We start from the raw sequence: 26,784 nt of genomic DNA, 5'->3' as shown, positions 1-26,784 counted from the left end.
GGGGACATGCACTGCGGAGCTCACCAGGACCGTTGCCTCTGTCCAAAGGAGGATCCTGGAATCTCGGCCGAGGCCAGAGAACGCCGAGTCCACCCCTGGTGGTAGACGTATGCCACTGCTGTGTCATTGTCTGTCTGGGTTCGAATTGGCAGGCTGCTGAGAATCCTTGCCCAGTGAAGGCAAGACCGAAAGATGATCCGGAACTCGAGAACATTGATCGGCAAAGAGGACTCCTGCTCCGACCAACAACCCCGAAAGAACAGGAGACAAAGCCCCGCGCCTCCGCCGAGCGGGCTGGCGTCCGTCGTCACCACCTGCCAGGGAACTGGAAGGAAGGATATGCTGAGAAGGATCTACTCTGGGATAAGAGAAGTGACCTCGGCCACCAGTCGAGGAACCATTTGACCCGGGAGAAAACCGGATCGGACGATGCAGGGGGAGAAGACAGACCTGTCCCCTGTGATAGAATAGCCTGCTGAAGAAGTCTTGAATGAAACGGGCGAAGGGAAAATTGCTTCCGATGTTGCAACTAACCTCCTTAGGGCCTTTAAGGCCCATCGGAAAGGAGGGGAGCCGAGAACCAAGCGAACTTCCTGACAAAGGAGGGATATCTTGTCTTCGGGAAGGAAGACTCTGGTCCGACAAGTGTCGAAGAACATGCCCGGAGATACGAGGCGCTGAACAAGACGGAACTTCTTCCTGTTGACGAGCCACCCGCAACGGTTAGAATGTCGGGAAAGATGGATAGACTTTCGGGAGCCTGAAACCGAAATTCCTGAGCCTCCATGGAAGCGATTACTGAACGAGGGGATATCGTCCTGAAGTGTCTACGACGAAACTTCTTGTTCAGCAAATTGAGATCCGGACTGGGACGAACCTTGTCGTTCTGTCAGTACAAAAAGATTCGAAGAGAAGCCTGTGAACCGTTCCTGTTCTGGGACGGGAACGATTACTCCGGATTTAAGGAGGGAAACAATGGCAGTAAAGAAAACCCGGGACTAGAGCGGGGTCTCTCGTAGGTTGGGATTTGAAGAAAACTATCCCAGGACCGTGAAATGAAGATTTTGTGTCTAGAGGTAACAGGTGCCCTGGCCCATGATACCTCTGCTGAGGAGACCCAGACGTCCCTGAGGAACAGGAGACGGTTGCCCAGTCTGAGAAACGGACGGGGGTCTAGTCGTGGGTCATGCCTAGGTGGAACTTCCAGTCCTGGACCTGGAGAATCCACCTTAGGAGTAGCGGGCACGTCAGGAAAGAGTGAGCCGAAGAATACCTTCTTCTCTTAACGTGCCTGTGGCCTCTGCAGTTGCGAAGAAGAATCTGATGCCGCAAAACTACGAGAAAGGTCGAAAAGACCAAAGTAGCCGCCTAAGGTGGAGAAGGGGACTGGTGCCACCAGTGGCGTCCTTAATAATTTGGTCCAGCTTGGAACCGAAAGGACGTGAACCTTGAAAAGGCAGGCTAGTGAGGGACTTCTTCGATGACTTGAGCCAAACAGTGCGACAGCTGGCAACGACATTACTGGGCGCCTGTGCGGCAGAAGACGCGACGTCCCGGGAACAAATTATTCCCCGGCATGAGTAATCTGGGTGGCAAGTTCCGCCAGCCGGTCTGACGGAGCTCCAGCTTGAATGCCCCAACGGAGTTGTTTAGCCCCTCAGATACAGACTTCGAAACCCATGAGGAAGCCAAAGCCGGGCATTGGGATGATGCGGCAGTTTCGAAAGCAGACTTCACGAAGGATTCCATGATCCCATCGATGGAATCTTTCAGAGCCGCCCACCGGACAGCGTAAGGACTGTGTTGGCGGCAAGTCTAGCAGCCGACGGATCCACAGGGGAAGAGGTCGTTCTCTAACGCCTCTCATTCCGGTTGGCAATGAGATCCGGAGGAAAGAGACTCCAAGACGCTTGTCTCTTTTGAGAACGTCTGGTCGAATTCGCTCTCTGGCCAGAAGCTCCTCGAATTCAGGATGAGGAGCAAATACCTTGGGAGGTAGTTTAGACCGTCTAAACGAAACCGCCTGATCTGCGGGTTTCGTAGAGGAAGCTTCGATGCCACAGGTCTGATTGGTCGCTCCAATGAGGCTTTGAACCATATCCCTCATGTTAGCGATTTGGTTCGAATCCGGCCCCAAATTATCCTCCGAAGGCGCATCAGAGAAAGCCTCGCCTGACTCAGCGGAGGAGGATCGGGAGGACGCCGACCGCAGAGGAGGTCCGAGTGGCGAGATGGAGCGAGAAGAGGACTCAGACCGGCGTTCCTGTCTGGACCTTTTGCAGCTAGCCTTGGAGGGCTTGGACGGAGCTTCCTGCGACCCGGTGGCTACTGCGGGGGTCTGCAGGGGTAACCGATCCAGCACGGAAACCAGGGTTTGAGACACCCCTGTTAAATTGGCCACCGATTGAGACAGAGAGGAGGCCCAGCCTGGGATGGGTATCACTCTGGGGCGGATCGGCTGGGGGATCCTGGGCGATGGGAACAATCGGGTTGCTGCAGGACAGACATAGCGGGGGGTCAGTCTGCGGTGCATAGCTACTTACGGCAGACGAAATCCGGAGGAAGCTGTCCGGCTAGATGGTATGGACCTCTGGCGAGAAATAGACCCTTAAGCAGGAGGGTGGTAAGGCCTGCTGCCGTAATCTTGATCGATCTGCGTTGCTTAAAATTAACTTTCATTGCTGGGGTTCGAACTCACAGCTCTCTGTTTGCAAACCTGCACACCTTACCACTGTACTACATCACTCTCTTGTTCCGGAGGAGGGGAGTCGTGGTTCAGGAGTCCCAAGATGGCGCCGGTGGGAGGAGAAAAGGCGGTTCTCAGTGAAATTGTCGGGCGGGAGAAAAGCCCGCCCGACGAACAAAGAAAGGGGGCGGAGTCCGGCACCGGAAGTAGGCCCAGGCAGAAGCCGGGGCCTAAATTAGCGATCGGTGACCGGCATGGAAGGGCCGCAGCGGAGAACAGTGCGCCGCAGAAGGCGATGGGTGAGCGGCCGCCTACAGCTGCGGGAGTAGCGCAGCCGCAGGTCCAAAGCGGTGTGGCGGTCTGGCAAGCCGCCGTGCTGAGGGAGGATGAGCGGCACTGTAAGCGGCCAGAGGGACGCAGCTGCTGGGGGCCCGAAGCGATGCGGCGGCCGGCAAAGCCGCCGCGCTGAAAAGAAATGAACGGCCGCATACAGCGGCCGGAGCAGGGAAGCCAGAGAGGGCCGAAGCGATGTGGCGGCTAGGAAGCCGCCGCGCTGAAAAGAACGGCCGCATATAGCGGCCAGAGCGATGCGACGGCTGGCAAAGCCACCACGCAGAAAAGAAATGAACGGCCGCAAACAGCGGCCGGAGCAGGGGAGCCACTGAGGGCCGAAGCCGCCGCTCTGAAGCTGGGGCTGGGAAGCCTGCAGGACCCGAGGCGGAAATGTCCCCCCCCCCCCCCCCCCCCCCGAGCAAGGCCACGCAGATAGCGTGCCTGGACAAGAAGCGGCGCGGTAGTCCATAAAGGCAGCCGCGCCGGAACAGGGGACAGGGAGGCCGCATCCACGGAAGTGGCGCGGCTGAAAAGAGATGCGATTCGCATCAGAAAACCCCCTAAATAGGAACCCCCTTTTTTTTTTTTATTTTTTTTTTTTTTTCTGGGATCCAGGGAAGCCACAGGGTGGGGCGGGAAAATACTCACCTAAACATCCCCCGCCGGTACTAACCTGGAAGGAATGAGACGTCCACGGAGCTGATGGACGTCCTCGTCTCCTCCGACCGACAGGCTCTGGTGGGCGAGTGGGTGGGGGACGGAGCCAGGACCGGACTTCTGAGCACGCTTGTGTGCCAGGATCTTGGTCCTGCTGTGGGATCTATGAGGATACGGGGTGGCAGTACACGCCGTACTCATAGTCCGCTTGTGGGACTACAGGTGTGACTGTTCACCCTGTATCCCTCCGGAAAAACCTGAAAGGAAACAACGCACATTGAGGTAGATAAGGGTCTAATGAAAGACCCGTGTCCACCTCCTACTGACACTAAGCTAAACTGAATATCCTACTTCCTGTCGGTAGGGTGTACACTGCAGAGGAGGAGCTAACTTTTTTATTTGCATAGTGTCAGCCTCCTAGTGGCAGCAGCATACACCCATGGTTCCTGTGTCCCCCAATGAAAGGCGATAGAGAAACAAGTCTATGGGTCCATGTAACATATGCACAGCACACGGATGCCATCCGTGTGCTGTATGTATTTAACATTGCCAAGTATAGGAGAGGCGTTATAATTTTTTTTTTTTTTTTTTTTTCCCTACGTGAAAAATCACTATCTGGAAGGCCTTTTTCTGTTGGTAGGAATCCAATCGCATCGCCTCTGACTTCTTCCCCTTCTGACCCTCTTGTACATTTTGCAGTCGGACCTTGAGGCCGGTGTTTGCCTTAGCTCTATTCTCTGTGCATCCTGCTTCAGAAGAACTTGGCCTCTCGCCCTAAGATCAGTACCTTCTCCAGGGTGTGGCCCATTCCGACCCTTCATACCATCCCCTAGAGCAGGGGTCCCCAACTCCAGTCCTCAAGGCCCACCAACAGGTCATGTTTTCAGGATTTCCTTTGCATTGCACAGGTGATGCAATTATTACCTGGGCAAGACTAAGGAAATCCTGAAAACATGACATGTTGGTGGGCCTTGAGGACTGGAGTTGGGGACCCCTGCCCTAGAGGACCCCTGGGACCTCAACCTGATCCTGCATGTTCTTCAGGGCTCTTTGGCTGATCTGTCTGCCTCTTGGATGCTTTCACTTCTGGTAGTCATCATGTCCAGTAGCCGGGTTTCTGAACTGGCAGCACTTTCTTGTTGTTCTCACTTCCTCATTCTCATTTAGGACAAAGTAGTCATACGTTCAGTACCCTCCTTTCTTAAAAAGGTGGTCTTCCATCTTTTTTTGTCCTTCTCCCTCTCGTTCTTTGGAATGATCTCTGAACAAATTGGACCTCATGAGAGCAGTTCACATCTACATTTCCAAACAGCCTCTTTTTGTCTCTCGGATTCTCTCTTAATCATGCACAACTGTGCCTGACAGGTCTTTCAGCCTCTAAAGCTATTTTCGCTCATGGATCCTGTCTGCAATTTTGGAAGCATATTGGGAAGGGGGGGGGAGCTTCCCCCTGGGCTTGCGGCTCATTCCACATTGGTGCAATGGGGGATTCTTGGGCCATGTTCCACCATGTCGTCATTCTGCAGGTTTCCAAGGTGGCTAACCGCTCCTCGGTTCACACATTTGTCAAATTTTACAGCGCTCACACACATGCCTCTGCAGATGCCATCCTGGTCAGAAGGGTTGTCCAGGCCGCAATTGCTTGCCTCCTGACCTGAAAGAAGTATGCCTTCATTTTTGTTTCCTGGTTGTTGTTTTTCCCTCCCTGCTTTTGGATGTCCCATGGTCTCCTGTGTCCCCCCCCCCCTCCCCCCCCAATGAAGCGATAGAGAAAAGAGTATTTTAGGTACACACCGTAAAGTCTTTCTCTGAGCCCTCATTGGGGACACAGCACCCTACCTTTCTATGCATGTTGCGTCTCCTACTGCTTTCTCACTAACTGATGAGTTTCCTGCCAGTTGGTGGTCGTACCCTTCTGAGGAGGAGCCAACTATTTTTTACCTAGTGTCAGCCTCCTAGTATCATCAGCATACACCCATGGACCCCAATGGAGGCTTGGAGAGAGAGACTTTTCAGTGCGTACCCAAAATACTCTTTTTGCGACTTTTCAAAGCAATTTGACAGAATTGTGGTAAAATTGCTTTGATGAATCAGGGCTGTGGAGTCTGAGTCACTGTCCATATTGGTGGTGTTGGTATAAAATTGACTCCTAAAATATTTAGAATAAATTATGTACAGTAGTTCAGTGTAGGATGTGCTGTACATTTTTTTTTTTTTTTTTTTTCATAAGAATTTGGGAAAGTAATGAAATGTCCTATAAATGTATGTTCTGTTCCGGATCTAAGGATCTCTGCTTTTAGGTGAGATGAATCTGTGCTGCACTTTATATACATTAAGTGACCAGTGCTGTGGAGTCTGAGTTAGGGAAATGGAGGAATCGGATGTTTGGCTTACTGACTCCACAGCACTGCTTTATATTGACAGAAAGCTGCTAATAACTGGTGGGGCGTAGTTGGACCAGAAGGCAGCTTGTCTTGTAGTGATAATCTCCTGATTTTATTGAAACCAAAACACTATAGTAAGTGATAAATCTATGGAATCATGCTCTCAGCCCCTACATCATGCTGCACACAGATTACATAAAAAAAACCTGATGGATTCCCTTTAATCTCTCATATAATTGTTTTTTATATTTTGCTTTACTAGTGAGCTACTTTACCCTGATACAGTTCTTAGCTGCCTCTACCCTGGAGATGATGGGAAGAAAACTCCAAACCCGGCTAACCAGTATCAGTTCGATAAAGTGGGGTGAGTCAAACTGAATTACTGAAGGATGGTGCTAATTAATGGGAGCCATCAGCAGCTCCTCCTAATTTTTTTTACATTTTGTACATGAGATTCAGTACATGTTCGTTACAGTATGTTAGACTTCTGCTTCCCTGTAATCTGTCTGATCCTTAGACAGCAGGGTTCACAATACTTGGTTCTCTCTTGTTTAAACAATATCCCAATTACTAATTACCTGACTGCAGCAAAACCGAATAAATGAACTGGAATATATGTTGGTATGCATGCAATGTGTAGGGGCATGTTCACACTAGCCATTAAACAGGCAAAAACCTGAGATATAAATAAAATGAACGTATACACTGCTATAAGTAAGTAAAGGAAATAATACATATATATGCACAATTACTTTTTACTTATAGCAGGTTATATGTTCATTTTATTTCTGTTATTGTCCAAATACCTGTCTGGTTAAATCTTGTATTACAAACATAATTCACACTGTCATTACAGGATCCTGGATCTGAGTGACTATATAACAGAGCTTGGTCACCCTTATCTGTGGGTACAAACAATGGGAGGACTGCATTTTCCAACAGATCAACCACAGGTAAGACTGCATCACCTGTAAGGAAATGGACTATATATATATATATATATAATTTTTTTTTTTTTACCCATCAGCATTCGTAAACCTTTAATCCTTTGATCTGCCTCTCCCACAGCAGTCAGTCATTGCAGACAACACGCTGAGCGCCAGTCACATGGAGAAGACCATTAAGTTATTGAGGTCGCGTCTGATGTCTCGTCTATCTCTGCACAAACAGTTTGCTTCCTTAGGTAAGCGATTGAGGTGTTTTCCGTCTCCGCTCCCCCCAGGTGTTGTACTTTTGGTTTGTGACATGGTGATTTTATTTTACAGAACATGGCATTATTCCAATTTCTGGAGAATGCCAGAATCTCTTTCCTGCAAAAGTTGTATCCCGTCTGACCAGATGGGGCATGATCCCATATGAGGATTTTGTGGTGAGTTGAAGTTTATAACTTATAAAAAGTTATAACTTATAAAAAATCTACAATATTGTATGTAGATTGTAGATGGGTTCAAACTTCTGCAAAATCGCACATGTCCTGCTAAGAAAATAAAGCTAAAACCTTTATGCACCTTATTTAGGGTATTTGTAGATGTGGATCCCCCAATTGTACCTGCATCTGTCTCAAGAATGGGGCTCTAACGTGCATTTTTGTCAGCAGACAGGTGGTCAGAATGCTCCTTCAGTTGTATGGAAATTCGATCCACCTTCACTGAAAGCTGTGTGTATGATATTTTATCATGAAAGTAGGGCATTTAAGTAGAAGCATGCAATGGTGATGGGTACAGTGGTGGGTATATCCCAACAAAAAATGTCTATGTCTTGTCATGTGGCCTTGAATATGAATTACAGCTTGACAATGACGTCTCATGGTGTTCACAAGTCCAGTTTTTGTCTTGTGAGGCATGGCAACCCACTCTTCTTAAAGGGCGTCCCTCAGGTCATTGAGGTTCTGAGCTGCAGGGTTATGAGCCTCTACACCAGTAGTCCCCAACCTTTCTGACCTTGAGAGCCACATTCAGCTTAGAGACGGTTATGAGCCACATTCAGCACTGTCAGAGGGTCGCGAGCCACATCCAGCTCCCACCCCCTTCAAAGTGGTGTCAACCAAAGCCCCCATTACAGGTATAATGATAACCAAAGCTTCTGCACCGAAATCACTCCAAAGCAGTAAACTGAGATCCAGGGGTTCCCACAATACCCCCATTCAGTATTTTCCCATCAATGACTCCCAACACCCTGTCACATCGAGCTTTGATAACCTCCTCTAACAGGTAGTACAAACGTCCAGCGTACCATAACTAAAACATCTCTAAACCCCTAAGACCAGTAAATGGGCATCCAGATCTGCACTACTGTGCAGGGCTACTCACAAAAGTCACCATTTTGAGATGTTTTCTTCATACCAGTTTGCTAGATATGGAGCTAATGCACCAAGCTAGCAGACAGTCGAGAGCCACAATTCATGGGACCGCGAGCCACATGTGGCTCCCAAGCTACAGGTTGGGGACACCTGCTCTACACGGTGACTCAGATGATCCCATAGGTTTTCTATGCAATTCAGGTCTGGACAATGCGCAGGCCACTCCATTTGGGGTACATCAGTCTCAAGCAGCCATTCCCTAATGATGCGACCTTGATGAGCTGGAGCATTGTCGTCCATTAACATGACATTAGGCCTCTATCGTTTCATGCATAGGCACAATGCCTGGATTAATGATGTTATTCAAGTAGTAGGGGCTTATCACAATACTATTTACACATTGTAGGGCTGATCTGTATTGACTACACACCTGCCCACACTGTAACACCACCAAAGACTCATCTGGTGACAACTGGCTGATGCATAGCGCTCTCCATGACGTCTCCAACATTGTTGGCAGCCATCATTTCTGCTCAGTATGAATCGACTATCATCCGTGAATAGCACTGAGGCCACACTGATCCCTCGTCCAGCGTAGATGCTACTTGTCCCATGCATGATGTCTGTGCCTGGTGGTGTGGTCAGGTACCCTTGCAGATCCCGTCTAGCATGTAAACTGTTTTTGTACTTCTCATCTCCCTTAAATGTTCCTGGAGTTGTGTGACACTCATCATTCAGTTCTGGAGGCCATTGTTCACCATGAAATGGTCATTGGTGTGTGGCCAAAGGACGTACATTTCTCTGCCTTTCTTTGACTTTTACAGTCTCTCTGTATCACTGTTACTGCCTGCTGATGACACTCTAAGCTCAGTGGCCATTTTTGTCTGAGAACATCTTGCTTGAAGCCTCACAATGGTGAGGTCCTATTGATCAATTGTTCGGTTTTGTCTTGGTTTCATGATGTCAAAATATGAACATGATGAGAACTGTTTACCAATTCTAATTGAATCCCAAAATGTATTCGCCGATTAATGGATCAATCACCTGTTCCAAATTTTGCCATTAAGCTCCTTGTTAGAGAACAGGTACTTGTGCAAAAAGTACTGAAACGTTAATCCCTTTCAACAGCTGACATGTACCCGCAATGGGCTGAGCGGAATCGCGATCCACCCGCGCCCATTAGTTTAATGCCGCTGTCAAACTCTGACAAGCACTGCTAGCCTCGCGGGCGGAAGTACGCCCACCGCTGACCCCCGTCACATGATCGGGGGTCATCGGTGCGTTGCCATCTCCTTGAGACCTCTATGGTTGTTGATGCCAGATTGCTATGAGCGCCACCCTGAGGTCGGCGTTCATAGCAAGCCTGTAATTCTGCATAGAGGTGATCTGTGCATCACCTCTATGCAGCAGAGGCAATCGAGTAGTGGATGCTTCTAGCCTCCCATGGAGGCTATTGAAGCATGGCAAAATTTTAAAGTGTTTAAAAATATAACAAAAATAAAAAAATATAAAAGTTCAAATCAGCCCCCTTTCGCCGCAATCAAAATAAAACAATAAAAAAAAATCAAACCTACACATCTTTGGTATCGCCACGTTCAGAATTGCCTGATCTATCAATAAAAAAAAAGGTTAACCTGATCGCTAAACGGCGTAGCAAGAAATAAAATCAAAACTCCAAAATTACTTTTTTGTGGTCGCTGCAACATTGCATTAAAATGCAATAGCGATCAAAAGAACATAACTGTGTAAAAGAGGTATCATTAAAAACGTCAGCTTGGCGAGCAAAAAGTAAGCCCTCACCCAACCCCAGATGATGAAAAATGGGGACGCTACGGGTATCGGAAGATTGCACAATTTTTTTTTTTATTATTTTATTTTTTTTACCACTTAGATAAAAGAGAACCTAGACATGTTTGGTGTCTATGAACTCATAATGACCTGGAGAATCACAATGGCAGGTCAGTTTTAGCATTTAGTGAACCTAGCAAAAAAGCCAAACAAAAAACAAGTGTGGGATTGCATTTTTTGTTATTTCGTCGCACTTGGAATTTTTTTCCCCGTTTTCTGTTACACGGCATGGTAAAACCAGTGGTATCTTTCAAAAGTACAACTCGTACCGCAAAAAATAAGCCCTCACATTGCCATATTGACGGAAAAATAAAAAAGTTATGGCTCTGAGAAGGAGGGGAGCGAAAAAAGCTCCAGGGGTTAAGGGGTTAAACAGTTGGACGTGTGCATCCTAAAGTTTAGATGGTCACATTAAGTTCACCTGAAAAGGTTAGAGTTGGTGATGAGCGAACGTGTTCAGATGATGCGTTTCCTGGGCATACTCTTATACTAACAGTGTCTTCGGTGGGTTTGAAAAACATGTTCGAGTTCCCACAGCTGCAGGGATTGCCTGTTTGTTCGACAGCTGCAACACATGGAGGGATTGCCTAACAGCCGTGGGGACTCGAGCATATTTTTTGAGCACGCTGAAGGCACTCTGTTAGCAAACGAGCATTTTCGGATAACACGTTCGCTCATCACTAGTTAGTGCATTTTAGGTTCATCCTGACATATCACCCAAAAGCTAAATATCCCTAACTATGTGTGTGTGTGACCTGTTCATGGAGCCTTGTGAATACCCTATTTATTATATTGATGGCTGGATCATACAATATAAACACAGTCTATCATTTACCTTTCGTGTCTCCCCTATTTCCTCAGATTGTAAGCTTGCGATCAAGGACCTCACTCCTTTTGGTAGTTGTTAGTAATGTGTTTTTTTTTTTTTTTTTGTTTTTTTCTTAATTGTCTGTACAAGTCCCCTCTAAAATGTGCGTTGAAATATGTTGGTGCTATAGAAGCACATTCCGTATTTTTCGGACTATAAGACGCACTGGACTATAAGACGCACCCAGGTTTTAGAGGTGGAAAATAGGGAAAAAAATATTTGAAGCAAAAAAATGCGGTAAAATATTTAATAACATAAATAACATACTATTATGTGTTATGTATAATAGTACGTTATGTTGGAAGCTGCAGCTACTATACGAAGACGCTAGAGGGCGAGTCTAAGAATGGGGGCACAGGGCTTATAGTGGAAGCACCACTCCAGCACTAAAATAACACTGGAGTGCTGCTTTACGATCTCATGGGAGAACTATAACTCCCAGCATGTCCTGCAGATCATATGGCATGCTGGGAGTTATAGTTTACCACAGGAGTGGCAGAGTGCTTTATTGTGTGTTGTAAGGACTAAACTTTTAATTGTGCCAGCCAGCCACGCTGTGGTGAGGTAAAGAGCTGGAGCATCCCATGACTGCACTATGCCTTCCCTCTTGTTGCCTCTCCACAGCACAGGCCATAAGAGGAAGCTTGCAGATTCTAGTGCGGTGTCTGAAGGACTTGTGATGACATCAAGAAGAGGGAGGGCCCTGTGCTGCCATGTGAGGCACCAGCCCGCCCACTTCATGACATCACACAGGTCCTTAAGCCTCTGCATCCAGCACAGCCCAGGCAGGTATGCAGCGATTTTGTCTCCCCTGGCCCCCTGCTGCTGCCCCCTCCTTAAGTGAAGGACTATTCATTTGCTGCTCCTGGCTCACTGCTTGGCACTGACAGGTGGGCGGGGAAGCGGCTAACGAATATTCACTGCACTTTTATCATCGGGACTATATGGTTTCCCCAGGGCTGGATTCCTGCAGCCAGGCAGTGTGGACATTTTTCTGCCCCTCAAGTGGGATCGCTGCTGCCCCCTCCCCACATGTTACATCCGTACCATAAGACGCACCCACACTTTCCTCATAAATTTGGAGGAAATAAAGTGCGTCTTATGGTCGGAAAAATACGGTAATTTTTGTGTGTATATGTACAAGTATCATATCTCACACTCAACATTGAAAATGCAACGCCAAGAAGGAAAAGTTATGGAATTATGGAAATCACAGGATGGATAGACATGTATGATATGCAAATTACAAAAAATGGAAACAAAATGTTCAAAACAGTATACAATATGATCGCCTCATGCGAAACATAAGGATGAATGACCTCGGGGAGATCAAAACCACCTATGCCAAAACATGGTATCCATCCACAGACAGCTGTTTATGTTTGTAGTCCTTTTACTAGGCACTGCTCCTAATAGCCATTTTCCTACTCCACACTGATGAGGGACAAATACCCCGAAACAGCGGTCTGTGGATGGATACCATGTTTTGGCATAGGTGGTTTTCCTTTATGGATTCTGCCCTTCCCGTGGTTGTTCCTTCCCGGTGAAAGACCTGGCTATTTATTGCTTGCGTTGAGAAACACGTGATGGTGTCTCTGCGGCTTTTCTACATGCATTTGCATATTTCCCATAAGGGATGGGGGCAGTGTTCTGGATCACTGCGTTGAGAAACACGTGATGGTGTCTCTGCGGTGTTGGATGTTTTGATCTCCCCAAGGTCATTCATCCTAATGTTTATAGTCCTCTCCCCTCTGTCAGGACTGCAGCAACCCCATTATGCCCATTGCCCAGGTCCCCCCTGCTGCTCCGCCTGAGATCGAAGTCCCAACCCCAGGCTGGGCCTCCTCTCTGTCACAATCGATAGCGGATCTTACACGGGTGTCCCAGACCCTTGTGTCCGTAATCGATCGGCTGCCCCTGTAGACTTCCACAATAGCCAGCGGGTCGCAGGAAGCTCCGTCTGAAACTTCCAATATAGGTCGCAAAAGATCCAGACAGGAACGCCGGTCTGACTCCTCTTCTCGTTCCATCTCGCCCCACGGCCCTTCTCTGCGGTCGGCCTCCCCCAGTCCTCCTCCTCCCCTGAGTCAGGCGAGGCGTTCTTAGATGCGCCTTCGGAGGATATTTCGGAGCTGGACTCGAACCAAATTTCTAGCATGAGGGATATGGTTCAGAACCTCATTGGAGCGATAAATCAGACCTGTGGCATGGCATCAAAGACTCCTCTACGGAACCCGCAGATCAGGCGGCTTCGTTTAGACGGTCGAAACCACCTTCCAAGTTTTTCGCTCCTCACCCTGAATTCAAGGAGATCCTGACCAGAGAAAGAGAGAATCCGACCAGACGCTTTCAGAGAGAAAAGCGCCTTGGCGTTTTGTATCATTTTCCTCTGGAGCTCACCGCTAATTGGACTGCTTCTCCTTCGGTGGATCCTCCAGTTTCCAGGCTGTCCACCAACACGGTCCTTCCGCATTGAATCCTTTGCGAAATCAGCCTTCGAAGCGGCTGTGTCTACTCTTTGCCCGGCCTTTACTTCCACTTGAGTTTCAAAATCCATTTCCGAATGGGCCAAACAACGCCGTCGGGGCATCATGGACGGGGCCCCATCTGGACAGCTGACAGAGCTTGCCAACCAGATTTCCCATGCGGGTGAATACCTGGTCTCCGCTTCCCTGGATGCCGCGTCTTGTGTGGCTCATACATCCAGCAATGCTGTGGCCATCCGTCGGACCGTTTGGCTCATGGCCTGGCAGGCGGATTTGTCTTCAAAAAAGTCCCTTACCAGCCTGCCTTTTCACGGTTTACGTCTCTTTGATTCTAAGCTAGACCAAATCATTAAGGACGCCACCGGGGGCACACGTTACCTTCTTCCCCAGTCCAAACCTCCTCCTAGCCCTCCTCCTAGGCAGCAATTTTGGTGCTTTCGGCCCTTTTGTTGTTTCGCGGCGTCAGATTCCTTTTCTCAACAGCAGTGGCCACAGGCACGTCAAGAGAAGGTATCCTTTAGACCCACTCCTTCCTTGCGCCCTCTCTACTCCCAAGGTAGATCCTCCCAGGTCTAGGTCTGGAAGGTCCACCTCAGCATGACTCAAAACAAGACCCCAGCCCACTTCCCAGACTGGGCGGTCGTCTCCTCTTCTTTAGAGATGTCTGGATCTCCTCAGTAGAGGACGCATGGGTCAGGGAAGTTGTATCCTCGGGATACAAAATAGTTTGTTTCATGGCCTCGGGATCGTTTCTTTGAATCCTGACCTCCCAAGAGACCCCCGCTCTAGTTCCGGGGTTTTTTGCAGCCATTACCCCAGATTTGAGGAGAGAAGCAATCGTTCCCATCCCAGAAAAGGAACAGTTCACAGGGTTCTATTTGAATCTTTTTATCGTACCGAGAAAAGACGGCAAGGTTCGTCCCATTCTGGATCTCAAATTGCTGAACAAGAGGGTTCGTCTCAAGACACTTCAGGATGGAATCCCTTCGTTCAGTAACTGCTTCCATAGAGGTTCAGGAGTTTCTGTGCTCCATAGACATCCAGGACGCCTACCTCGATGTCCTGATATTCCCCGGACATCACCAATTCCTGCATTTTTGCAGTACTTAAGGAGCATTTTCAGTTTGTCGCTGTGCCGTTCGGTCTCGCGACTGCTCCCAGGGTTTTCACGAAGATCAAGGCAGCGCTGAAAGCCATCTTGAGGGTCAGGGGCCTTTTTCCGTACCTCGACGACCTCCTCATCAAGGCTCCGTCCTTTTTGTCAGGCTCAAGAAAGTCTGTTCATCGTCCTCGACACTCTAGCCCGTTTCGGGTGGCTTATCAACAGGAAGAAAACCTGTCTTGTTCCCTCTCAGCGCCTTGTTTTTCTGGGCATGCTCTTCGGGAAGGAAGAATATGGTTTGACGAGTGTAGAAGACAAGAGATCCATCCTTCGCCGGGAGGTTGGCCTGCTCCAGGGTCCTCTTCTTCCCTCCCGATTGGCCATGAAGGTTCTAGAGAGGATGGTTGCAACATTGGAAGCGATTCCCTTCGCCCAATTTCACTCAAGACCTCTTCAGCAGGCTATTCTATCATAGTGGGACAGGTCTGTCTTCTCCCTGGATCGCCCGATTTGGCTTTCTCCTCGGGTCAAACGGTCCCTCAACTGGTAGCTGACTTCACCTCTCATCTCCCAGGGCAGGTCCTTCCTTCCAGTTCACTGGCAGGTGGTGACGACGGACGCCAGCCTGCTCGGCTGGGGTGCGGTGTTTCGTCAACTGACTGTTCAGGGTCATTGGATGACGCAGGGGTCATCCCTGCCGATCAATGTCCTCGAGATTCGGGCCATCTTTCTGTCTCTCCTTCACTGGGAAAAGATTCTCAAGGGTCGGCCAATTTTGATCCAGGCCGACAATGCCACAGCAGTGGCATATGTCAACCACCAGGGGGGACTCTGAGTTCTCTGGCCTCGGCCGAGGTATCCAAGAGCCTCCTTTGGGCAGAGGCAATGGTCACGGTGATATCCACGGTGCATATCCCCGGCGTGGACAATTGGGCCGCCGACTTTCTCAGCCGCGAGGGCCTCACGGCAGGGGAATGGTCCTTGCATCAGGAGGGAGGTCTTCCATCAGATTTGTCTCCGATGGGTGACTCTGGATGTGGATCTCACGGTGTCCCGAATCAACAGGATGGTCCCTCGGTTCGTCTCCAGGTCCTGCGATCCTCTTGCAGTGGGCGTCGATGCTCTGGCCATTCTTTGGTCGCAGTTCGTACTCCCCTATCTGTTTCCACCCCTGCCCTTGCTTCCCAAGTTGTTGAAAAAGATCAAGGCGGAAGGGGTGCCGGTCATTCTGATCGCTCCGGATTGACCTAGGAAATCTTGGTTCGTGGAGATCGTCAATCTTCTCGCGGACGCCCCCTGGCAGCTTCCAGACAGACCTGATCTGCTGCCTCAGGGTCCGATCTGCCACCCGAATTCTCAGTCGCTCAGTTTGACGGCGTGGCTGTTGAGACCGCAGTTCTAAGAGCGTCAGGCCTTTCGGATTGGGTGATTCATACTATGATCCAGGCTAGGAAGCCTTCGTCTTCCAGGATTTACTATCGTACCTGGAAGGCTTATTTCGGTTGGTGCGAGTCCAACCGCGTTTCATCTATGTCCTTTTCCCTGCCTTCCATCTTGGCCTTCCTTCAGGCAGGACTGGATTCGGGCCTTGCCCTTAGTTCCCTAAAGGACCAAGTTTCTGTGCTCTCCATCCTCTTGCAGAAGACATTATCTTCTTGTCCACAGGTCAAGACTTTCCTTCAAAGAGTAGCCCATGCTGTCCTTCCATACAGGGCGCCTGTGGATCCATGGGATCTCAGTCTTGTGCTGAGGGGCCCCCTCTTTGAGCCTCTCAGGGAGGTTTCCCTGTCAGTCTTGTCTTGGAAGGTGGCCTTTCTTGTGGCCATCACCTCTATCCGGCACGTTTCCGAGTTGGCGGCCTTTCTTGCCGACCTCCTTTCCTTGTTATCCACCAGGACAATGTGGTCTTGAGGCCTCCGCCTTTTTTCCTTCCTAAGGTGGTTTCCACCCTCCATCTCAACGAGGATATCGTCCTACCTTCCTTTTGTCCAGCTCCGACTCATCCTCTGGAGCGTTCGTTGAACATTCTGTACCTCGTCAGGGCGGTGAAGATCTACCTGGCTAGAACGGCCTCTTTCCGGAAGACACTCTTTTCGTCAGACAGACTCTTTTCATCATTCCTGATGGCACGTGTAGAGGCCTGCCGGCTTCCAAGGCGACTATTACTCACTGGATCAGAACGGCAATTTTGGAAGCTTACCAGGTCAGGAACAGAGTGCCCCCTCCTGGGATTAAGGCTCACTCTACCCGGGCAGTCAGCACCTCCTGCGCGGTGCACCACAGGGCTTACGCCCTACAGCTTTGCAACCTGATCTTCCATCCACACATTCGCCAAATTTTGCAAGGTCCATACCTATTCTTCGGCGTACGCCAGCCTAGGCAGAAAGATCTTGCAGGCGGCAGTGGTGAGTCCTCTGACCCTATGGAAGTCTGTTTTTCCTGCCCCAGGGACTGCTTTGGGACATCCCATGGTTCCTGTGTCCCCCAATGAGGCGATAGAGAAAACAGGATTTTTTTTGGTTGCCTACCGTAAAATCTGTTTCTTGGAGCCTTCATTGGGGGACACAGCTCCCTCCCATGTTATTCAGTTTCTGTTGTTCTTTGTTCTATGACTGTTCTCATGTTTACAGTTCTCATGTTTGTGGTTATTTCAACCTTATTGTGTTTTCTTCTCCTACTGCTTTCTCACTAACTGAAGTACATAATGCCAGTCGGTGGGGTGTACACTGCAGAGGAGGAGCTATCTTTTTTTTATGCATAGTGTCAGCCTCCTTGTGACACCCATGATTCCTGTGTCCCCCAATGAAGGCTCCGAGAAACAGCAACCAAAAAAATCCTGTTTTTATTTTCACGGCTCTGCATTATAAACTTCTGTGAAGCAGTTGGGGGATCAAAGTGCTCACCACACATCTAGATAAGGAGGTCTAGTTTCCAAAATGGGGTCACTTCTGGGGGAGCTCCAATGTTTAGGCACACAGGGGCTCTCCAAACGCGACATGGTGTCCGCTAACGATTGGAGCTAATTTTCCATTCAAAAAGTCAAATGGCATTCCTTCCCTTTCGAGCCCTGCCGTGCGCCCAAACAGTGGTTTACCCCCACATATGAGGTATCTGTGTACTCAGGAGAAATTTCCAAACAAATTTTAGGATCCTTTTTATCCTGTTGCCCATGTGAAAATGAAAAAATTGAGGCTATAAGAAATTTTTTGTGAAAAAATAAGACTTTTTTATTTTTACGGATCAATTTGTGAAGCATCTGGGGGTTCAAAGTGCTCACGATGCATCTAGATAAGTTCATTGGGGGGGTCTAGTTTCCAAAATGGAGTCACTTGTGGGGGAGCTCCAATCTTTAGGCACACAGGGGCTCTCCAAACGCGACATGGTGTCCACTAAAGATTGGAGCCAGTTTTTCATTCAAAAAGTCAAATGGCGCTCCTTCCCTTCCGACCCCTTCGTGCGCCCAAACAGTGGTTCCCCCCACATATGGGGTATCTGCGTACTCGGGACAAATTGGAGAACAACTTTTGGGGTCCAGTTTCTCCTTTTACCCTTGGGAAATAAAAAAATTGTTGCTAAAATATCATTTTTGTGCCTATAAAGTTAAATGTTCATTTTTTCCTTCCATGTTGCTTCTGCTGCTGTGAAACACCTGAAGGGTTAATAAACTTCTTGAATGTGGTTTTGAGCACCTTGACGGGTGAAGTTTTTAGAATGGTGTCACTTGTAGATTGTGAGCCTTCGCGGGCAGGGTCCTCATTCCTCCTGTACCAGTTATGACTTGTATTGTTTAAGATTATTGTACTTGTTTTCATTATGTATACCCCTCCTCACATGTAAAGCGCCATGGAACAAATGGCGCTATAACAATAAATAATAATAATAATACTTTGGGGTATTTTCAGCCATATAGACCCCTCAAACTGACTTCAAATGTGAGGTGGTCCCTAAAAAAAAAAAAAATAGTTTTGTAAATTTTGTTGTAAAAATGCGAAATCGCTGGTCAAATTTTAACCCTTATAACTTCCTAGCAAAAAAAAATAAAAATGTTTCCAAAATTGTGCTCATGAAAAGTAGACATGTGGGTAATGTTATTTATTAACTATTTTGTGTCAGATAGCTCTCTGGTTTAACAAAATAAAAATTCAAATTTTGAAAATTGCGAAATTTTCACCAAATTTCCGTTTTTTTTCACAAGTGCAAAAATTATCGACCTAAATTTACCACTAACACGAAGCCCAGTATGTCACGAAAAAGCAGTCTCAAAGTCGCTAGGATCCTTTAAAGCGTTCCTGAGTTATTACCTCATAAAGGGACACTAGTCAGAATTGCAAAAAATGGCCAGGTCATTAAGGTCATAATAGGCTGGGTTATGAAGGGGTTAATGCACTTGGGCTTGCAATTCATCAAGATTCGCTGTCTCATATACACTGTGCGGAGCAACTGTCTACAACATATAATTTATCTACTCTTACTCCAATTTGCACTCAGCCTGTTATAAGCTGCAAATTGAGGATAAATCACACCCTGACCCAGTCCATCCATACCGGATACACAGCACACTGTCACCATTCATCAAACACACGGGGTGATGAATTCCTGAAATATATATTACTGTCTGACAGTCAAGTCACCACGCACTCTGAAAGGCTATGGATTCTTTATAGTATACAGGACCAACCTTATTAAAGTTTGGTTCAATGAGCAAATCAATGTAAAGCCAAGCTATTGCTATATTTGGAAAGAGGACTATTGGGATCTAGCTAACATATATTATGCCAATCCACACCATAATCCTAATAGTAGGACCAGTGTATCGTTCCGTCGTGAAGGCATCTTGATGTCGTTGCCCACATAGTCTCCAAACCAATATGCAGCTACCACTGTGACCAAGAAAAAAGCAGAACTCGTAGCTGAAGAGGATAGGCCTCCATTCCAGCCCACAATGTGGTCTTGTTCTCTACCATGATGGCCTTTGAGAGCAGTACGTTAGAGGCATTAGGTCAGTGGAACACGTGAAGCTGGGTGTCTGGCTCGTATCCCAAACGCCTTCTGATAGTTTGTGTGGACTCTGATGTCTTAGGCTTGGTATGTGACGTCCAATTTAACTTGCAAAACAGAATGATTCGCTACTCGCGCCATTCTTCGAAACTGATACCACATGTGTAATACCATAAAGGACCCTTCATGAGGTAAGGGCACACCAGTCTTACTTTATTTCAGGTACACTAACCTCTCTGCGTTTGTCTCCCATCGAGCACATCTGAGATGTCATCGGTCGGTAATTGTAAAAGGAGCTGACGGCAACGGATTTTGATTATTTGTGTGCACAAGTGCATTCATTATTGTCTGAGAAATGTTCAGTACACATTAGTAACCTCAATAGCATCCCAAGGCATGTAAGTTTGTACATTTCTGGGCGTGACACTCATACTTAAAGGGGTATTCCCATCTTCAAGATCCTATCCCAATATTTAGTAGGTGTAATAAGTTAATAATGGCAAAAAACTCCAGTTAGAATGAAATATAGTTTTTCTGATTGAATATGTTGCTTACCTCAGATATTTTGCCCATTCTTTAGTATTTATTTGAATTATACTGTGTAGTCAAATTTTAGGTTTGATGAATTTTGCTTCACTCCTGCTTCAGTATGAAAGCTTTAGATGCATATATACTTTGATGTACATAGGTATTTATGATTGCTTCTCTGTTTTACAGATGCTCCCCTATGCTAAGGAAGTTGTAGAATTTGGGTTAGCACAGGATACTCATCTATATTACTCCCTAATGATTGAAAGAGGGACCGGTAAGTATTAATGTAATTAAAATATAGGAAAGTGTTTATAGCCATATCGTATGTGTATGGAAGACTTCCGTATACTTGTTTCTCTACTGTTCTGAGCCAAATGAGCTATTTAAGGAAAGCCTGTATACACAAACACTACAGGAAAAGAGGGGTTTAGGTGTTCGCCATTAGCAGCAAAACTGACAATACTAACTCACTTGATTAAAACGAATGTCACAGGACACAGCTCAGTAAAAGGGAAGATTGATACTTGACCAGGTTTTTGCATCCACTGCTATTGTTGGCTAGAAAAATGGAAAAAGTGCATGAAAGAACACATTTATAAGTTTTGTCTAATACCTCTTTTGTATACAGTGGACAGTGATATTGGCTTTTGAAGGGAACTAAAGACATTGCTGGAACTGCAAACTTGAATAGTTCTTCCTGCAAAGTGATGTAATCGTTTATAGAGGTGCATGTTTGCATCTAGTGTAATGGTTATGGGGAAAAATGAAAATTGGGACTAGCAATATAGAAATGTAAAATATATAGTTTGCATCTAGTGTAATGGTTATGGGGAAAAATGAAAATTGGGACTAGCAATATAGAAATGTAAAATATATATATATATATATATATATATATATATATATATATATATATATATATATATATATATATATATATATATATATATATATATATATAAAAAAAACTTTAAATTGATGCACTTGCATGAAGCAGACAGAGTACATTGACACGCCCCAGTGCACTTCCAACCTGATTTGCATATGGCTTCTACAGCCTATTTCTCATGACTAATATTCATTTTTTTTCCCCCCAAACGATACCTCTTTCTAAAATGTTACCTTTTTAATCTCTGATGGAGTTTGTCACCCAGGCTTATATGTTCAGTAATGAGAAAATTATTGTTTCTTGGGCTCTTGATCAGTTTCATTTTTAGCTACATGTCTTAACTGTGTCCAACTTCTATTTGCAGCCAAACTACATGGAGCTGTGGTTCTTAACCCTAGTTATTGCTTGATCCCGCCATTATTTTGTCTTTGCCTTAATTGGAAGGGTGAGCGTAGTTCCAGAAATGATGAAAACATCAGAGTAAGTAGACGATTGTTGACTATTAAAAATGTTGAGACTTCGAAGGACAGTGCCACTTTTTAAATAATGGCAACTTGACACCACAAGGACTTAAAGCAATAGTAGGAAAATAGGACAGCATTCTGGTCTTTATCCAAAGTCCACTGGAATAAAATGTGACGTGACCAGAGGTATTTTCGTTTTTGCATTTTTGTTTTTTGCTCCCCTTCTTCCCAGAGCCATAACTTTGTTTCGGTCAATATGACCATGAGAGGGCTTGTTTTTTGCAGTACGAGTTGTACTTTTGAACACCACCATTGGTTTTAACCTATTGTGTACTGGAAAAAAATTCCAAGTGCAGAGAAATTGCAAAAAGTGCAATTACAGTTTTGTTTCGTTTTTGTTTGTTTTTTTTAGCCATGTTCACTAGATGGTAAAACTGACCTGCCATTATGATTCTCCAGGTCATTACGAGTTCAGACACCAAACATGTCTTGGTTCTTTTTTATTTAAGTGGTAAAAAAAATAATCCAAAGTTTGTTTTTTTAAAAAAAAAACAACAAAGTTTGTTTTTTCGTAATCTCGGATTGGGTGAGGGTTTATTTTTTTGCGTGACGAGATGACGTCTTTATTGATACCATTTTAGTGCAGATATGATCTTTTTGATCTCCCGTTATTGCATTTTATTGCAATGTAGCAGCGACCAAAAAACGTAACTCTGACATTTTTTACTTTTTTCTCGTTAAGCCGTTTAGCGATTTGGAGAATATATATATATATATATATATATATATATATATATATAATTTTTATATAATTTTTATATTTGTCTACGGGTCACTTCCGTCTTTCTGTCTGTCCTTCTGTCTGTCACGGATATCCATTGGTCGTGGCCTCTGTCTGTCATGGAAATCCAAGTCGCTGATTGGTCGTGGCAAAGCGCCCACGACTATTGCCACGACCAATCAGTGACGGGCACAGTCCGCCAGCAAAATGGACGCTCCTTCCTCCCCGCAGTCAGTGCCCGCTCCATACTCCCCTCCAGTCAGCCCTCACACAGGGTTAATGCCAGCGTTAATGGACCGCGGTGTAACGCACTCCATTAACGCAGCTATTAACCCTGTGTGACCAACTTTTTACTATTGATGCTGCATATGCAGCATCAATAGTAAAAATATCTGTTACAAATAGTAATAATAAAAACAAAAACGTTATTCTCACCTCCGACATCGCGCCCTGTCCTCGGCAGTGCAAGCGGCAGGTTCCGGTGCCAAGGATGCTATGCGAGAAGGACCTGCCATGACGTCACGTTCATGTGACCGCGACGTCATCACAGGTCCTGTGCTCATACCAACCCTGTGACCAGAAGCTGCCGCGTGCACCGCACACAGGCGCCAGGACTACAAGGGGCCCTCGGAAGGTGAGTATATGTTTATTTTAAGTCTTTTTTAACCTGTTGCATACGTGGCTGGGCAATATAGTACGTGGGCTGGGCAATATAGTACGTGGGCTGGGCAATATAGTACGTGGGCTGGGCAATATAGTACGTGGGCTGGGCAATATAGTACGTGGGCTGGGCAATATAGTACGTGGGCTGGGCAATATACTACGTGGACATGCATATTCTAGAATACCCGATGCGTTAGAATCGGGCCACCATCTAGTGTGTGTGTGTGTATATATGTATATGTTATATATGTCGGGCGATTCTGAATGTGGCAATACCTCATATGTGTATATTTTTTCTCTGATCGCCCATGACGGCACCACGGAGAGAGGGGATCCGCCCACCAAGGACAGGAAACCTACGGATAAAAAGGCGGTACCACTCTCCTGCATCAGTTGGTTTCCTGTCCTTGATGGGAGACCTACGGACTTACCAGTCGTCGTTGGAATTCCGGGGCCAACCAGTCCGATTCAGGCAGCTGGGGTCCCTCTGCCTCGGCTAGGGTGAAGTTATATCTACAGGTAACTTTGACATAGTGGGAATAACCGAGACATGGTTAGATGAAAGCTATGACTGGGCAGTTAACTTACAGGGTTACAGTCTGTTTAGAAAGGATCGTAAAAATCGGAGAGGAGGAGGGGTTTGTCTCTATGTAAAGTCTTGTCTAAAGTCCACTTTAAGGGAGGATATTAGCGAAGGGAATGAGGATGTCGAGTCCATATGGGTTGAAATTCATGGAGGGAAAAATGGTAACAAAATTCTCATTGGGGTCTGTTACAAACCCCCAAATATAACAGAAAGCATGGAAAGTCTACTTCTAAAGCAGATAGATGAAGCTGCAACCCATAATGAGGTCCTGGTTATGGGGGACTTTAACTACCCGGATATTAACTGGGAAACAGAAACCTGTGAAACCCATAAAGGCAACAGGTTTCTGCTAATAACCAAGAAAAATTATCTTTCACAATTGGTGCAGAATCCAACCAGAGGAGCAGCACTTTTAGACCTAATACTATCTAATAGACCTGACAGAATAACAAATCTGCAGGTGGTTGGGCATTTAGGAAATAGCGACCACAATATTGTGCAGTTTCACCTGTCTTTCACTAGGGGGACTTGTCAGGGAGTCACAAAAACATTGAACTTTAGGAAGGCAAAGTTTGAACAGCTTAGAGATGCCCTTAATCTGGTAGACTGGGACAATATCCTCAGAAATGAGAATACAGATAATAAATGGGAAATGTTTAAGAACATCCTAAATAGGCAGTGTAAGCGGTTTATACCTTGTGGGAATAAAAGGACTAGAAATAGGAAAAACCCAATGTGGCTAAACAAAGAAGTAAGACAGGCAATTAACAGTAAAAAGAAAGCATTTGCACTACTAAAGCAGGATGGCACCATTGAAGCTCTAAAAAACTATAGGGAGAAAAATACTTTATCTAAAAAACTAATTAAAGCTGCCAAAAAGGAAACAGAGAAGCACATTGCTAAGGAGAGTAAAACTAATCCCAAACTGTTCTTCAACTATATCAATAGTAAAAGAATAAAAACTGAAAATGTAGGCCCCTTAAAAAATAGTGAGGAAAGAATGGTTGTAGATGACGAGGAAAAAGCTAACATATTAAACACCTTCTTCTCCACGGTATTCACGGTGGAAAATGAAATGCTAGGTGAAATCCCAAGAAACAATGAAAACCCTATATTAAGGGTCACCAATCTAACCCAAGAAGAGGTGCGAAACCGGCTAAATAAGATTAAAATAGATAAATCTCCGGGTCCGGATGGCATACACCCACGAGTACTAAGAGAACTAAGTAATGTAATAGATAAACCATTATTTCTTATTTTTAGTGACTCTATAGCGACAGGGTCTGTTCCGCAGGACTGGCGCATAGCAAATGTGGTGCCAATATTCAAAAAGGGCTCTAAAAGTGAACCTGGAAATTATAGGCCAGTAAGTCTAACCTCTATTGTTGGTAAAATATTTGAAGGGTTTCTGAGGGATGTTATTCTGGATTATCTCAATGAGAATAACTGTTTAACTCCATATCAGCATGGGTTTATGAGAAATCGCTCCTGTCAAACCAATCTAATCAGTTTTTATGAAGAGGTAAGCTATAGACTGGACCACGGTGAGTCATTGGACGTGGTATATCTCGATTTTTCCAAAGCGTTTGATACCGTGCCGCACAAGAGGTTGGTACACAAAATGAGAATGCTTGGTCTGGGGGAAAATGTGTGTAAATGGGTTAGTAACTGGCTTAGTGATAGAAAGCAGAGGGTGGTTATAAATGGTATAGTCTCTAACTGGGTCGCTGTGACCAGTGGGGTACCGCAGGGGTCAGTATTGGGACCTGTTCTCTTCAACATATTCATTAATGATCTGGTAGAAGGTTTACACAGTAAAATATCGATATTTGCAGATGATACAAAACTATGTAAAGCAGTTAATACAAGAGAAGATAGTATTCTGCTACAGATGGATCTGGATAAGTTGGAAACTTGGGCTGAAAGGTGGCAGATGAGGTTTAACAATGATAAATGTAAGGTTATACACATGGGAAGAGGGAATCAATATCACCATTACACACTGAACGGGAAACCACTGGGTAAATCTGACAGGGAGAAGGACTTGGGGATCCTAGTTAATGATAAACTTACCTGGAGCAGCCAGTGCCAGGCAGCAGCTGCCAAGGCAAACAGGATCATGGGGTGCATTAAAAGAGGTCTGGATACACATGATGAGAGCATTATACTGCCTCTGTACAAATCCCTAGTTAGACCGCACATGGAGTACTGTGTCCAGTTTTGGGCACCGGTGCTCAGGAAGGATATAATGGAACTAGAGAGAGTACAAAGGAGGGCAACAAAATTAATAAAGGGGATGGGAGAACTACAATACCCAGATAGATTAGCGAAATTAGGATTATTTAGTCTAGAAAAAAGACGACTGAGGGGCGATCTAATAACCATGTATAAGTATATAAGGGGACAATACAAATATCTCGCTGAGGATCTGTTTATACCAAGGAAGGTGACGGGCACAAGGGGGCATTCTTTGCGTCTGGAGGAGAGCAGGTTTTTCCACCAACATAGAAGAGGATTCTTTACTGTTAGGGCAGTGAGAATCTGGAATTGCTTGCCTGAGGAGGTGGTGATGGCGAACTCAGTCGAGGGGTTCAAGAGAGGCCTGGATGTCTTCCTGGAGCAGAACAATATTGTATCATACAATTATTAGGTTCTGTAGAAGGACGTAGATCTGGGTATTTATTATGATGGAATATAGGCTGAACTGGATGGACAAATGTCTTTTTTCGGCCTTACTAACTATGTTACTATGTTACTATGACCCGAAGCGCCACCGCTGGGAGCCAGTGGGCCGACAGGGTGTGCGGGGGAGGTGACAAGGAGTTCGCGGTCACCTCCCCAGGTAAGATGCAGCAGCGGCAACATCCAGGGGGGTCCCTCTGTGGTTGCGGGAGATGCGGCGTGGCCCTCCCCTAGCACGCGTCAGCCTGCACACTGCACGCCATCGGGTATGCAGAGCCACGCAGTAGGGTCTGCATAGGACCGGGGGTGCCGGTCAGCAGCGCCATATCTGCACTCCGGGCGGCCATCTTGTGAGTAGGGCGCATGCCGGAGTTGCGCTGGTCTCGCGAGACGCTGGGCTTGGATCTGCGCAGGCGTCGGCGTTCGGCGCTCCTCGCCGTCGGCTGAGCGCTACTGCGCAGGCGTCGCCGATAGGTCACTTGGGCGTTCCAAAGGCGCCGCAGAAGCGTCTGCGCAGGCGTCGCCAA

The 26,784-nt window shown here is 46.4% G+C and overlaps 1 protein-coding gene across 5 annotated transcripts in view; it reads left to right on the top strand.

Annotated features, from left to right (window-relative positions):
* Positions 1 to 26,784, top strand: part of THOC5 (THO complex subunit 5) — a 99,671-nt gene that overhangs the window by 57,713 nt on the left and 15,174 nt on the right. For all 5 annotated transcript variants that reach the window (XM_069760030.1, XM_069760049.1, XM_069760040.1 and 2 more), the window contains 6 exons: positions 6,323 to 6,424; positions 6,917 to 7,013; positions 7,129 to 7,243; positions 7,326 to 7,429; positions 20,379 to 20,466; positions 21,446 to 21,561. In XM_069760030.1, coding sequence (XP_069616131.1) covers positions 6,323 to 6,424; positions 6,917 to 7,013; positions 7,129 to 7,243; positions 7,326 to 7,429; positions 20,379 to 20,466; positions 21,446 to 21,561 — 622 coding nt within the window. The remainder of the gene's footprint in view (positions 1 to 6,322; positions 6,425 to 6,916; positions 7,014 to 7,128; positions 7,244 to 7,325; positions 7,430 to 20,378; positions 20,467 to 21,445; positions 21,562 to 26,784) is intronic.

This window comes from Ranitomeya imitator, chromosome 1, assembly GCF_032444005.1.
Source record: "Ranitomeya imitator isolate aRanImi1 chromosome 1, aRanImi1.pri, whole genome shotgun sequence".
Taxonomy (NCBI): Eukaryota; Metazoa; Chordata; class Amphibia; order Anura; family Dendrobatidae; genus Ranitomeya; species Ranitomeya imitator.
The sequence above is the reverse complement of the archived record's forward strand: the minus strand, read 5'-3'. Positions and strand labels throughout refer to the sequence as shown.